The sequence below is a fragment of the Arvicola amphibius genome, chromosome 5, assembly GCF_903992535.2.
Source record: "Arvicola amphibius chromosome 5, mArvAmp1.2, whole genome shotgun sequence".
Classification (NCBI taxonomy): Eukaryota; Metazoa; Chordata; class Mammalia; order Rodentia; family Cricetidae; genus Arvicola; species Arvicola amphibius.
In genome coordinates, this window is record NC_052051.1 from 55,078,612 (window position 1) to 55,093,735 (window position 15,124).

Sequence of the window (15,124 nt, forward strand, 5' to 3'; positions counted from 1 at the left end):
GTTTCCTCAACAACTTACTTTGCTGATTTCTGGTGAAGATGTAAAGGAAATGCAAGCAGCTGGGACAGCACAAGCCTGTATTCTCTGTACATAGAAGTAGGACGACCAGGAATTGCAGGTCAGCCTGGGATACAAAGGATGATTCTCAAAACAAACATAAATGGGTGGTCCTTCAAAATTCTTAGCACAGCCAGGCGTGGTGTCAGCACATGCCTTTAATTCCAGCACTTGGGAGGCAGAAGCAGGTGGATCTCTATGATTAGTGAGTTCCAGGTTAGCCAGAGCTATGTAGACTGTCAAAAAAAAAAAAACAAAACAAAAACCCCACAAGTCCTTAGCACACTCACTGGCATGTGCCTGGTATTCAATAAATTCACAGCCCCCACCCTTTCTTGTTTTGGGGTTTTGTTTGTTTGTTTGTTTGAGAAGGTCTCATACAGCCTAAGCACTGACGTAAAACTTACTATTTGAGGGTGACTTTGAATGTCTGGTTTTCTCTATTACCCATATGCTAGTCTATGCCAGCAAACACCATTTAAAATTTGGATAACTTTTTTTTGCTATTTTTAAATGTACAACTAATGGGTCCTAATATTATTACAAAGGTTGAAGTACTTGACAAAACAACATATTTCTTTATAAATCTAAAAACTTAAGATTTCCCTTAAATGGCTTTTTCTCTTTCTTCTGTCTTCACAAGTAATAAACAACACAGCCAGATGGTATAAGTGCGTGCCTTTAATCCCAGCACTCAGGGAACTAGAGGCAGGCAGATCTCGGTGAGTTCGAGGACAGCCTATTCTACAGAGTGAGTTCCAGGATAGCACGAGCTATACAGAGAAACCCTGTCTCAAAAAACCAAAGAAGAAAAACAAACCAAACAAACAAACAAACAAAACATGAAAAAGAATAAAAGATGAATAATGTAAGTTTTTTAAATTAAAAATGCACTATAATTACAGCAGGAAAAATACAGATTGAAAAAGTCTGGTAGAGAGTCATCAAAATACTTCTAATGGCTATGACAGTACTCAAAGCAGACATATCAGCAAATGCCCATAGTCCTACCATCTGGAAGGCTCACATAGGACTGTGAGACCCAGGCTAGACTGAACTATAGGGAGTTCAAGGTTACTTTGAGCTACATACTGAGACCCTGTCGAAAAAACAAGGAGGACGGGGTGGGGTGGGAATAGAGAGTACCTGGTAGTCTTACAGAGGGCCTGGGTTTGGTTTACAGTTCGTAACTCCAGTTCCAGGAGATCTGACTTCTTCTGGCCTCCTCAGGCACCATGTACACACATGGCGCAATACTTGTATGCAGGCAAAAAGCACACAAAAATAAATAAATCTTTTCAAACTAATTTTTTCTTCTTTAACCCAATTTCCCAAATTACTTGCTATATATATAGGGTTAGAGTGCAAATTTCACAAATTTATCTTCATCATTTTAAAATGATAGTTTATGACAACCAAGAGACTATATTTATGCTAAATGGAAAAAAGAGGGGACTAGAGACATGGCTCAGAAGTTAAGAGCACTTACTACTCTGCCAGGATCCTTTGGTTCCTAGCACCATAAGGGGGGTGCTCACAACTGCCTGCAACTCCAGCTCTAGGGGGAATCTGATGCTTCTGGTTTCCACAGGCACACACTCATGTGCACACACCCACACACATACACATGGATTAAATTATACACATAATTTAAAAAAAAGTGGGGCAGAGAGGCAGACCTCTGTGAGTCTGAGGCCAGCCAGGCTATATAGTGTAACCCTGTCTCAAAACACAAAAACAAACAAAAAGAATGGAGAAAATAGAGCAAGAAATAAGTTCTAGACCCAGGTTCCACAGTATAATATCAATTCCTGGATCTCTTGAGAGAAGTCTTGCTGTTGGTACATATAATAAGTCTAAATTATTGGAAATATTCCCAAATATTGGCAGATGATCAACCTCTCTGAATCATAAAAGAACGGAAATAATAACAGATTTGTCTGAAGCACGGCTAGCAGAGGTTTAGAGGAAAACCTTTACTGCAGCTTAGATGGAAAATATTCCACATGAGGCAGCAAGAATCGGTTCAAATAGGGTCTGAACAAGTTATTAGTAATTTTTGACATAAAATGAGCAAGTGGATAAAAGAATCCCATAAAGAAAGCCAAGACTGTAGCTGGAAAAGGAATTTGTAACAAGCTCCTTTTTACAAACACTCTCACACAGTGTAAAAGAAAAAGAAGACACAAAATGGACAACAGTCCTTCCTTACCATGGGATACACTGCAATAGCCCCGTCCACTTCAACAGTGAATGACTGAAATTACAAAGGGTACAAACCCATACACTCTCTTCTCTGTACATACCCATGATAAACATTCATTCATCTTTTCACTTGAAGAAAGCACTATACAGCTTCAGCAGACATATGTGAATTGGCACCACCACTATCAAGTTTATTATTAAATTGTTATTATTAAATAAAGGTTACCTGAATGAACATGAACACTAAGATACTCAAGTCTGATCAAAGAGATAGCCATGAGGCTATCGGTTGGTGAAGATGCTACACAAAGGGGTGATTCAGTCTTGGCAGGATGGGTTAGGACATGAGATTACCATAGTCAAAGCAGCACAAAAATTACCACCAGGTGGGTAAGATGGCACATGCCTATAATCCCAGCACTGGGGAAGCAGAAGCAGGAACAGTCTCAAAGTAGATGCCAGCCTTGGCTACCTACTAAAAAACTGTCTCAAACAAAAACAAATTACATATTGCTTATTTCTGGAATATTCCATGTAATACTTTCAGATAGGGATTGATCACAAGTAACAGGAACTGCGGAAAGTGAAACCACAGATAAGAGGGGAGGGATTATGGCAGAAACTGTGGTTGGTTTTTTGTTTGTTTCGTTTTTCTGTGCAGCAGTCCTGGCTGTCCTAGAACTCAGTCTATAGACCAGGCTGGCCTTGAACTTACAGAGATCCATCTACCTCTGTCTCCAGAGTGCTGGGATTAAAGGCATGCATCACCATCCCCAACTCAGAAACTGTGTTTTAAACATGTTCTCTATACAGCCCAGGCTGGACTCTGACTGGTGGTCTTCCATCTTCCCAACGCTAGCATTAGTAGTAAGAGTTACCTTGTAGATGTCATTCACACAGTTGTTTACAGGATTTGCTTTAGAATTCAGAGGTGAGAAAGCGGGTAGAGATACAGAGGAAATAAAAGCGGGGCACAAATGTGTGATACCGGGCAAAGATACACTGAGTGCTATTATGCTTTCTAAACATGGAAAAGAAAAAAGAATAAAGCATATGCAAACCTTTTTTTTTTTTTTTTTGAGGCTTTGACAGAAGGATTAGTTGTCAGAGGTCAGATAGGCTACACAGTGAGACTCAAAAGCAAACCAAAACACCACACAAAAACAGCAGCTGGGAACTGAAGATGGTGCTTGTCTACTACATACAAGGCTCCTAATATGATCCATAGCATAAGACAAACAGGCAGACACAGACACACACACACCCCAGGAGGCTTTTAGTTAAATACATTTAACTAAATGACTATCATTTTGAAAATTTAGAAGCCAAGCATGGTGGTCCTTGCCAATACATCCCAGCACTTAACAGGCTGAACCTGGAGCTAGAGAGATGGCTCGGTGGTTAAGAGCACTTGTTAGTCTTGCAGAGTACCCTAGTTCACAGTACCAACACGATGGCTTACACCTGTCTCTAATTCTAGTTCCAGGACTCTGACACCCTCTTCTGATCTCCATGGGCACCGCACACATGATGAAGTTACATTAATGTGGGTAACACATACACATTATTCACAACAGCTAAGTAGGGGGAGGGGACAAATGTACTCAGCTCTAAGAAAGAAGTGAAGCATTTACTGTCTACAGGATGTGTTAACACTGAAAGTATTATACTAACTAAATGAAAATAAACACAAAAGGTAATATCGTATAATATCATTTATAAGAAATCTGTCTTGTTTTGAGACAGGATCACCCTATGCAACTCTGTCTGGCCTAGAGCTCACTATGTAGACAAGGCTGGCCTCGAACTCAAAAGAGATCCACCTGCCTCCGCATGTGCCACGATGTCCTACAAATTTATATTAAATCCTAAAAATAGGTAAATCCTAGCCATATATGTTGATGCATCCCTTTATCCCTAGTACTCAGGAGGCAGAGGCAGACAGATCCTCAAATTTGAAAGCATGTCTTTCTCTATGTGTTTTGCTTTTGAGGCAGGTCTCTCTCAATAGTCCAGGCTGTTCTGAAACTCACTATAGCCTAGTGACCCATCCTCCTGCCTCAGCCTCTCAAGCGCAAGGATTACAGGTCTGGCCTGCTATGCCAGCTGTCTTTCATTCATTTTACAAGAGAAACGAGAGCCAGTCTGATGCTGCTTGCTTGACATTTATGAGCCCAAGGCAGGAGTATTTCAAGTCTGGGACCACTCTGGGTGAAAGAAGACTAGCCTCAGCTAGAGTAAAAGCCTGTTGGAAGAACCAAAATAAATGGGAAAAGGAGTCCAAGTTTTCTATCTCATAACAAGAGAAAATGATTTTAAACTGGCATTCCAGGCTATCCTAACTGACTAAGCCACCAGCCCAGGAACCTGCATGGAAGGGGAAGGGGTTGTTAAACACATCCAGACTATAGCAACCAGCAATCTACTTAACCTGTTCATATGACAACACTCCTTACATTTATTAACAGTTCTTCCTAGAATTGTTTCTGAAATAAAATGCACATAAACTGCTTAGCACCGTGCCGGCCATTAAGATTTATGGACTGCAAGCTATTAATGAGTATTTATTAACTGGATGATGATGATCTGAGACAGTCTGCCATTTCAGCCCTAAGCGTGCTGGACTACACATGTACACCACCACCGCGCCTAGCTTGAACTGCGCACTAACAGTCAGGCTCTCGGCCATGCTCTTTACCTGTGGACCTGACTCTATTACCAGAATGTTTGAAGAGATAAGCAGGAAACTTCTAGGTAAACTTGGAATCAGTTAAGAGTCTGGATAGTTTGGAGTATATATTTGTACATATATATATATATATAGGTACAACAAAACCTTGCCAATCATCTTTAACCCATACAATATGGTCCATGTCACAAATACCTTTGTTTTAAGCTCTAGATCAGTGGTTCTCAACCTGCAGGTCACAATCCCTTAAGAGGTTGCATATCAGATATCTTGCATATTGGATAATTATGATTCATAACAATAGCAAAATTAGTTATTTTTTCCTGTGCTCATTCATTCATTTTCCTTTTTTTCTTTAAAAAAATTATACTGCTTTTATTGAGCTATATTTTTCTCTGCTCCCCTCCCTTCCATCCTGCAAAATTAGTTATGAAGCAGCAACAAAATAATTTTATGGAGCCCTGCAGTGGTGACACACACCTTTAATCCCAGCACTCGGGAGGCAGAGGCAAGCAGATCTCTGTAAGTTCGAGCCCTGTCTCGAAAAACCAAAAATAAAAATAAAATAACTTTATGGTTGGAGGTCACAACAAGCAGAACTTGAAGGGCCATGGTATCAGGAAGCTGAGAACCACTGCTCTAGATGCACATGTGTATGAGCGACATACCAACACAAGCTTTACTTCTGGACCCCAAAGAGACACGGTAGGGAACAGATCAAAGAATAGACGGATTACACAAAATAAGACAGAACCTTAGATATAATCATAAGTCATTAGGCAAAACAATCTAACTCAGATTCTCTCTAGAGCTATATTTTACTACTGATTCCGTTTTTTGTTTTAATTGGGTGGGAACCACAGCCAGGTGTGATGGTTGCACCAATGTTTGGGAGGATGAGGCAGAAGCAATCCTACAACACTTACATCCAGGCCAGCCTAGCCCCCTCCCCAAACACACACCTGTCTCAAAATATAAAACTCTCTCTGGTTTCTTTCATACCTTCTTCTATGTGGATAACATCAGCCACTCTTATGTGGAGACTCCCCCAAACTATGCAGATGACATGCTGTAAGCACACCATAGGCTCGTATCTATTATAAACATCTGTGTTTCAAAGTACAGCGAAACACATGACTCAAGACAAGAACCGAGTGAGTCGGAAGGAACCACTGGAAACAGGAACCCAGAAATCACACTGCAGTTTCACAGAAGCTCGCATTTTAACTGTTTGGTGTCTAACACCCAGCCTTCACGCTTTGGTCAGCTTTGGAATCTCCACAATTCTACCCTAAGTGACTTGGGAGTAATCCTAGGTGAATCCAATGACATTCCCCCTGTAGATGTGGAAGGTGAAAAAGTCACCCAAACACCAGCAGCTGTCTGTCATTTGTCTGGGAAAGATGGCTACGCATGTTAGATACCAAGTTAAGGTAAAGATGAATGACGCCGCTCCATCTCATTTGAAACACTCCTACAACCATCCTTACGTGAGTTGGCTGTAAAATGTATTACATTAGATGTGTTCTGCAGTTTTCAGAGTAGGCTAAAAAGAGCAATTAGCATATACATACAGAGAACATCAGTACTGAGGGCTCTAAGAAGAGTAATTCCAAAGAACATTAAAGAATGGTGTTTCTGGGGCCAGGAAGAGGGCCAGGAATCCACAAGCTGTCTCTGACTGTGGTGTGTGTACAACCACTGTGGTGATTTGAATGAGAAGGGCGCCATAGACTCGTTTACTTGAATACTGGGTCCCCAGTTGGTGGAATGGTTTGGGAAGGAAGGATTAGCAAGTATGGCCTTGTTGGAAGAGTTGTCCCTGGGCGCGGGCTTGGAGGATTTAAATGCCCATACTATTCCCAGTTAGTTCTCTCATCCTGGTGCTTGTCTCAAGACATGAGCTCTCAGCCTTCTCTCAAGTGCCAGCTCTGCTTGCTGCCCTGATCCCTGCCGTGCTCCCCACATGATGGCCATGGACTTTAACCCTCTGGAAAACTGTAAGGCAGAGAAATGCCTTCTTCTAGAAGTTGCCTTGGTGATGGTCTTTTGTCACTGAAATAGTAAAAATGAACTAAGACAGAAGCTGGTACAATTTAGACCAGGATGGCGTCAAACTTAAAGCCATCTGGCCCTCAAAATGGCTCGCAGGCAAAAGTTTTGAAGTCAAGCCTGATATCTGAATTTGATCCCTGGTACCCACATGATAGAAGCAAAGAATGAACTCTTACAAGCTGTCCTCTGACTACCTACCATATGTGTGCACCCCTCAACACATACACATACAAATAATAATAATAACAAAAATAATAGTAATAAGTAAAATGTAAAGCAAACAAAAACCCAGCAATACTCCTGTCTCTGCCTCCAAAGTGCTGGCATTACAGGCATGAGACACCACACCCAGCTGACATAATGCTTTCAAATCCTGCCTATTGCTTACTTCTTATACTTTAGTTTCTTCATTAAATGAGAATGAGTAAAATCTAGTTACATGGTTAACTCAGGCAAAATATATATTAGCAATACCTACTCCTAGAAAAGCAGCTCAGATGGAAGTGTACTTAGCATGCAGGAGGGGCCCTGGATTTAATTCCCAAGCACCAAATAAAGCAGTGCCTAGAACAAAATGTTCAGTATAGTCTATATATATATTTGAGATGAGGTTGCATTGAGACTGCTGAGGGCCACCTGAAACTTGAAATTTTCCTGCTTTAGCCTTAGAAGTAGTGGAAATTATAGGTATTATAACTGCCTCATAAGTATTAAATATGTTATTATGGAACACTGTCCTCAGAGCATAAACAACCATTACCATCTTAATCAGAGCAACTGTGATTAGTCACAAAAGGTTCTCAAAATTGGGCCTGTTGACCTTCCCGGGGTAGAATGAGAAGATGGGGTGTCATTAGATTCTCACCTGAGATTCCAGCCACCCACTCCCAGCTCTGGCCCAACCTCACTTGATCTTGAGGGTTGCTACAGTGTAGAAGTAGAAACCCAGAGGAAAACCTGACAACAAACGAACAAGAACAAAGAAGCAAAAAGTCCTACCAAGAATGATAAATATTTAAGGTACAGGCTAAGTTATTTAATCATTTACTTTAATATGACCTCTCCCAGTAGCACAGTAAGAAGTATTTCTCCTGTTGGTTCTTATCTACTTCAAAGTGTTCTTTCTCATTACATCTCAATACATATTACAAATAACAAGTGACCAATGGGCATCAACTTTGCTAGTGACTGAAATATTAAAATTTCTTACTTTGATTAAGTTTGGATTTTAAAGTACTTAAGCTTTAATCTCAGCACTTAGGAGGCAGAGGCAGGCTGGTCACTTTAAGTTCCAGGCCAGCCTGGGCTACACAGTAAGATCATGTTTTGTTTTGTTTTGTTTGTTTGTTTGTTTTAAGTGCTTTAGCAAATGAGGTCTCACAGGTTTTTAAGTGTCGTATTCTCCAAGAGAAAAGAACCTGAGAAGGATCCGTTTTACCTGGCTATGACTGAACTATCGGTATTTTACCGGTAAAGGCAGCAGGGCAGAAGAGGTTATTTCAATACTTACAATATCTTGCAGAAAGAAACTACACTATTTTTGAAGTCTGAGAATATGCTGTCAAAAAGTTGCCTGTTTCTAAACTCCCCTGCAGTCAATCATCCCCGTCTCCAGGACAAACCCACCCAGATGACAAGCAGCAAAAAAGAAAGTTCTCTCTCTCTCTCTCCTCAACTCTGATGTCTTTCACTTCCTCTACCATCAGTTTGCTTTTCCTAACAGTGCAGGGACTAATGATTAAGGACGAAGGAAAGGAGTGTAACATTACTTCAAGATACTTTCCTCAAACAAACTACTCCGAGCCCATTTTGGGTAAAAAGTTTTCCTTTGATTGCCCGTACTCTTGGTATGCGCCCACGGGGAAGTCAAGGTAAGCAGGGACATTCCTAGACAGTGAAGTGTGCAATGCCACGAGCCTCAGGGTCGGTTTTCTCAACAACTATCTCAGAACTGTGTGATCACTAGGGCCACCAGGCAGTCTGTTAAACTAAGGAGCAACACCGAGGCTGGAGGTGAGAGATGGGGAGTCGAACCACACAAGTCCAGGGCACTACCATCGCGCCTCCCTTCCTGTGCTGGGCTCGCGCTGGTCGCCAACGCCTGGCGTCCTTGCCCTCGGCCCAATCTACCGAGAAGTGGTCGGAGTTCACGTCTCCCCTCAAGTCCGGCCCCATCAAAATTTAACCATCACCGCACCCTCTTTCTCCTCGGAATATCACCCTATCCTCCCCGCTGACCAGCTCTCAGCCACTTTCCAAAGACTCACCGGGCTGCTCTCGCCTCTCCTCTTTAGACCCGGCAGATCGGACACTCCTAGATAGGACCCGGTGCTAACTCGCGCGCATGCGCCCCGTAAGGCCTTCTGCGCCTGCGCACTCGCCGGGCGCCGCAGGGTTAGACACGCCTCTACAACAGGAGCCAATCACCGTGCGGGGGGGCGGGTTAAATCGCCTGCCACGCAGGCGGAGGGCCGGGGAAGTCACCCGTTAACCAGAGAGAGATTCCCCCTCCCCCCGCCCGCGGGTGGGAGGAGTTCCTGCACCCAGCCTTAGGAAAGGCTGCTGTTTGCCGGACACCTAAAGAGTTTGCAAAACTAGTTAGAATGACTGTCGAAGCCTACAGGATGTTTTGATCTGTCTAAACCGGATAAATACATTAACATATTACAGTGAACAGAATACGGTGCACAGGAACTCCAGGTTGCCTTTGGCCCACAATGAACAAAACTTATTTTGAGGTATGTATGGTTGCCGCAGGAAGTTACTCTTAGAGTCACGAAGGATAAGTAGGAAGCCCTCCGGAAATCAAGGAAATAAGAACTTTGCAGACTGTGACAATGGGATGCCAAGAATAACGAGGAAGTTTCTTGAGGTTCACTCTAGTTAGAAGTTTTAAGAGTTCACTTTTGCCGGGCGATGGTGGCTCACGCCTTTAATCCTCAGCACTCGGGAGGCAGAGGCAGGCGGATCTCTGTAAGTTCGAGACCAGCCTGGTCTACAGAGCTAGTTCCAGGACAGGCTCCAAAGCCACAGAGAAACCCTGTCTCGAAAAACCAAAAAAAAAAAAAAAAAAAGAGTTCGCTTTCTGAGTCAAGAGAAATGAAGGCGTGATAACTCACACAGTGTAGTTCAGGTTGGAAGATCACCTGACTTCTGGCATGTAAAGCCAGACTGACGACATACTGAGATCCTATTTCAACACCAACTCCAGAGGAGGAAGAAAGAGTAGGGGCTATCTGTAGGGTGAGGGAGAAAGGGAGCACTTAGCACACGAGAGGCTTATCACTGAGTCAGTCCATCAACAGCAGTGCTGGGAATCAAGCTAGGAAGAGAGGCAGCTCTTTAAAGAGTAAATTTTGTAAATTTTGGAATAATGAGCCAAATAATAATTCATTTTATGGCCATTGAATTACTAAAGGGTTTTAAACCACTTGCCCCAAGAATTCTTCCAAGCACCTCTAGGAGTAAAGCCAAATGCTGGCAATCTAGAGAATAAAGCTATTTCAAAGAAACAGCATCTTCCTAAGATATAGAAGATTAAGCTTGGGAAATGTCTTTTGAATTTAATAACTCGGGAGTGGTGACAGTTGACAAACACTGCAATTGTCTGGGGAGAGGAGAGAAATCAGGACAGATTATAAAGTGCTTCTGAAAAGGGAGGAATTATGTGTTCTGTTCGGTTTTATTAGAATTAAGACAGGAAAACTTGAATATGGGAGAAAAGACCCAAATGAGAAAAACAATTGAATTTTAAAAAGGGTGTGCGTGATAATCTAGATAAAGATTTTCAGAGGGTGAGAGCTGAAGTACTCAAACCACTGATGGAGTTGGTGGTGCATGCCTGTCTTTAATCCCAGCACTCAGGAGGCAAAGAAAGGGGGATCTTTTTGAGTTTGAGGCCAACCTGATCCATATAGCTCCAGGTCAGCCAGGACTGCATAGTAATCCCTTGTTTTAAAAATAAAATAAAATCATGGGTTGGAGAGATAGCTGTTCTTCCAAAGGACATAAATTCAGGTTCCAAAACCCACCTGGCAGTTCACAACTGTAATTCCAGTTCCAGGAGATCCAGACCCTCCTCTGGCCTCCACAGGCACCATGCACAAGGATGGTACACAGATATTCATGCAGGATAAACATACAGGTAACATATAAAAAATTTTTTAAAAATCAAACTCATAGGAAACCTAGGATAGTGGCATAATCCTATAATTTCAGTATCACGAGATGGTGGATTACAGTACAAGTCATCACTGACTATACTATACAATGATTTTGAGGCTAGCATTAGATACCTGAGACCCCATCTCAAACAATAAAACCCATAGGACAGAGGCTGGCAAGAAGGTTCATCAGATAAAGGCAGTTGCCATTAAGCCTGAAGACCTGATTTCCATCCCTGGAGCCCACACAGATGTGGGTCTCCTGACTCTATATATGTGCACCAGATGACAAGAATGTTGCTCCACACAGACACAAATAAATAGATGTAAAAACAAACAACCCTAGACACTGACCTGAAAGGAACATTTCCAGAAGAGAGACCAACCCACACAAAGTTTGGGGGGTAAGGGGAGGAAGATTCTCAATTATAACAACAAAGTGTATCTGTAAGCCTGTCTGTTTAGAAACAGGAAACGTTTTCTGAGAAGTCAGAGAAAGAGCCTCTGCTTATTAGAAAGGTGGCTGCAAGTTTAAGGAACTTGAAAAGCTTCAAGATGATTGTAGAATATGATAACTAAACTGACCAGAGAAGAGGACTGATAAGCACTATAAACTGCTTGTTTACGGCCTGTAGAAACAACTCAGCAGTTTCTGCTTTGTTAATCTTGCTCAAATCATTTCTTCGGGGCAGGGAAGAAGAAAACATATGGCTGAATTCATTTAGAGCTGGGATGGTCGTGGATGTGATACAGTAGTTCTCGTTAAGGGCTGTTTTTGCTCTCTGCAGGACATTGGGCAGGGTCTGGAGAGTTGGAGGGCCTTATCTTAGAATGCACTAGCCAGCAACTGATGGCAATTATCTGCTCTAAAACATTAATATTTTAAAGTTGTGAAATCCTGCTGGGTGGTGGTGGCACAAGCCTTTAATCTCAGCACTTGGGAGGCAGAGGCAGGCAGATCTCTGTGAGTTGGAGGCCAGCCTGGTCTACAAGAGCTAGTTCCAGGACAGGATCCAAAACTACAGAGAAATCCTGTCTCTGAAAAAAAAAAGTTGTGAAATCCTGATTTAGGGTTATTTTGGTCCTCACCAATATTGGCTTTCCCTTAAATTATGGCTCAGAATTTACAGAGCAAAGCAGTTCTGTAGCATGCTTCATGGATTTGTGATGTCACAAACTCATAATTGGAAGAATTTCCCAAACCTTTAGAAGGAATCTGGATTTACACATAAATGCAGGTAGCTGTTTATTTTGATTTGAGGCTTTGATAGTTTTCTTTCTTTATCGTGTGTGTGTATGTGTGGTTTTTTGAGACAGGGTAGCCTTGGCTGTCCTGGAACTTACTCTGGAAGACCAGGCTGCGGTCAAATAGAGTTCTGCCTGCCTCTGCTGGGATTAAAGGTGAGCTCACCAGGCTCAGCTCTAATAGTTTTCTTCAATGGAGCTGTTAGTGTTGCACTGCTCATTATCAACCACATCGTAACTGTTTACTGTAATCACTACAACAGGATCCCAAAATTTAATAATACATTAAATATTCTAGTTTGAACCCTGAAAAATGACATTCAAAGAAAAAATATCACTTTACGTAAAGTTAAAAATTACGTGATGCACTCCTTTAATCCCAGCACTCAGGAAGCAGAGGCAAGCGGATCTCTGAGTTCGAGGCTACGGAGAAACCTTGTCTCTAACCCCTTCCCCCTCACCCGCGGTAATTGTGGCAAAAGCCTTTAATCCCAGATAATCCTAGCACTGAGATTAGCAGAGGGATCTCTGAGTTTTAGGCCAGGCTGTTATATAGAGCAAGTTCCAGGACAGCCAGGGATACCCAGAGAAACTTTGTCTCGAAAAACAAAACAAAACGAAAATAAATAATTACTAGCTAGGCTAAGATTTAAATTTAGTTCTGTTTTTGCTGAGACAGTTTCAGCCCAGAAACTATGTAGCCCTGGCTAGCCTTGACCTCATATTTGACCCTCCTCTTACAACCTCCAGAATATGGGGTGAGTTATCATGTCTAACTTGGGGTCTAGGTCTACCTGCTCAAAAGTTTCACAAAAAAAGGAATAGTTTTGAAATTTAGTTAAGACAGTGTCACAGTTTATGGTGGAGGGCTCATAAAGTAGGAAAGGAAAAAAGTCCAGAAAAAGCTAGGAGAATGAGAGAGGGGGGGAGAAAGGCTGAATGAAAGCGAGGTGCAGCGGACAGTTTACGCCAAGAGACCTACCTCGGTTCTTCTTGTGAAGGGCCTTTTGCCCGGTGTCCGTTGTTCACTTCTTATGTTCAAATAAAGCTAGATGATTGAAAGGAGCGGATGGGGTGGGGGCTGGGGGGGTGGGGAAGGGAGCGCGCGAGCTGCGTGCGCTTGCGCGCTGGCGGCGGCGGCGTCAGTGCCCGGCGGGGAGCTGGTCCCAGGCCGCCGCCGGACCGGAGGCTAAGGGGGCCTCTGGGAGCTCCCTCGCCGGGCCCTCGGTGGCCTGATGGAGTAGGAAGGACGGGTTGTGAGTGTGAGTATGGAGGGCCTGGCCTGGTGGGGCATATCGGAGGCCGAGGGTCGAATGGTCTGCCCCTTGAGTAAGTGGTGGGGCTGCGCCTGCACGCAAGCCACGCCACGGTGCCTCCTCCGATCCGCGTGGGTTTAGAGTTTACGGGCGAGCGCTGCACCTGGCTTCAGGGTACAGACCCACAGGGGCGGTCCGATTCTGCTCGCAACCCCTCAGGCTGGACGCGTGGCTCCAGGTCTTTGACCTCTGGGACAGGCCCTGACCTTTGTCGGCCTGGGGTCTGGGAGGAATCTCAGCCTTAGTCTTGTGTTTAAAAGCTGCGGATTTCAGCCTAGAACCACCTTCCCGCCTCTCGAGACTGACAGTCTCGCCTCTTTTTTCTGCTTTTGAGGTCTCTGCTTTGGGGAAACTGTTCTAGCAACTAGTGGAACACTATGTGTCCATTTAATATTTAGTATAATCTTAGTGCTTAGTGGAGAGGAGATGCTTGCACCGCCTCCTACTCCAGTCTGGTCAGTGTAGTAATCATCTTTGAGAGTAAAGTAAGCCATCTTGTTGGAGAAGTTCTGGATTTCGGTGTTTCTGTTTGTTTTGGGTTTTTTTTTTTTTTTTTTGCATCTTGGAGCCAGATAAGGAAGTTTTTTAGCAGATTAGAACTATAGCCATCATAATAGTTTATATTGAGGTGATTCAAGACACAGATACCTTTTAATACCAAGTAAGAGCCAAATGCTCTTCTAAAATCCCATGGGGGAAATCTTAAACTGTAACTTTGTTTTCAAGTTTGGCCAAGAATGGAAGACGGGATCATCAGACTCAACTAGGGTTTACTTAGCACCCACTATGCTGCACTCACTAAGTCCAGGTGTGTCACAGGAAATTAACGGGCTATTATAATAGATGATTTTATTTATTTATTTTTTTTGGCAGCACTCTTCAGGTTGCTGAGGTACTGGATACGGATGGTGATTTGCTTAAGTTTACGTGAGTGGATCACTGAACTCCCTGTAAGGTGATGGCAAAGCTCATCTTTTCCTGTTACGCCAAGCACTGCTGTTTGGAAAGCGAACTGAAGTTAACTATTGGGTCTAGAAAACAGTTGATTCTTATTTTTGAGACAGAATCCGGCTTATATAGCCCAGACTGGCCTTGAATTTGAGAGCCTGAGTTTAATCACAGAGTGCTTGGATTACAGGTATGTGCCCGTCTTAGCTTTTTGTTTTGCTTTGATTTTTTTTTTTTTTTTTTTTTTTTTTGGTAGTTTCTAGAGCCTGTCCTGGAACTAGCTCTTGTAGACCAGGCTGGCCTCGAACTCAGAGATCCGCCTGCCTCTGCCTCCCGAGTGCTGGGATTAAAGGCGTGCGCCACCACCGCCCGGCTTTTGCTTTGATTTTTGAGACAGGGTTTCTCCATGTAACAGCCCTGGCTGTCCTGGGGCTGCTTGATAGACC

The 15,124-nt window shown here is 43.0% G+C and overlaps 2 protein-coding genes across 13 annotated transcripts in view; one reads left to right on the plus strand and one right to left on the minus strand.

Annotated features, from left to right (window-relative positions):
• Snap23 (synaptosome associated protein 23) overlaps positions 1-13,448 on the minus strand; it is a 38,077-nt gene extending 24,629 nt beyond the window's left edge. For 2 of the 8 annotated variants that reach the window (XM_038330109.1, XM_038330107.1), the window contains exons 1-2: positions 9,274-9,334; positions 19-124 (exon numbers count right to left, since the gene is read on the minus strand). The gene's annotated coding sequence lies outside the window, so the exon portion shown is untranslated. Of the gene's footprint in view, positions 1-18; positions 125-9,273; positions 9,383-11,037; positions 11,056-13,396 lie in introns of those variants that run through there. The other 6 variants (XM_038330106.1, XM_038330110.1, XM_038330111.1 and 3 more) reach the window with 6 other exon arrangements.
• A 73-nt stretch (positions 13,449-13,521) lies between these two features.
• Znf106 (zinc finger protein 106) overlaps positions 13,522-15,124 on the plus strand; it is a 58,627-nt gene continuing 57,024 nt past the window's right edge. For 2 of the 5 annotated variants that reach the window (XM_038329415.2, XM_038329418.2), the window contains exons 1-2: positions 13,522-13,676; positions 14,604-14,685. In XM_038329415.2, the coding sequence (XP_038185343.1) occupies positions 14,636-14,685 (50 nt within the window). In that variant the 5' untranslated portion in view covers positions 13,522-13,676; positions 14,604-14,635. Of the gene's footprint in view, positions 13,677-14,603; positions 14,869-15,124 lie in introns of all 5 variants that reach the window. The other 3 variants (XM_038329419.2, XM_038329416.2, XM_038329417.2) reach the window with 3 other exon arrangements.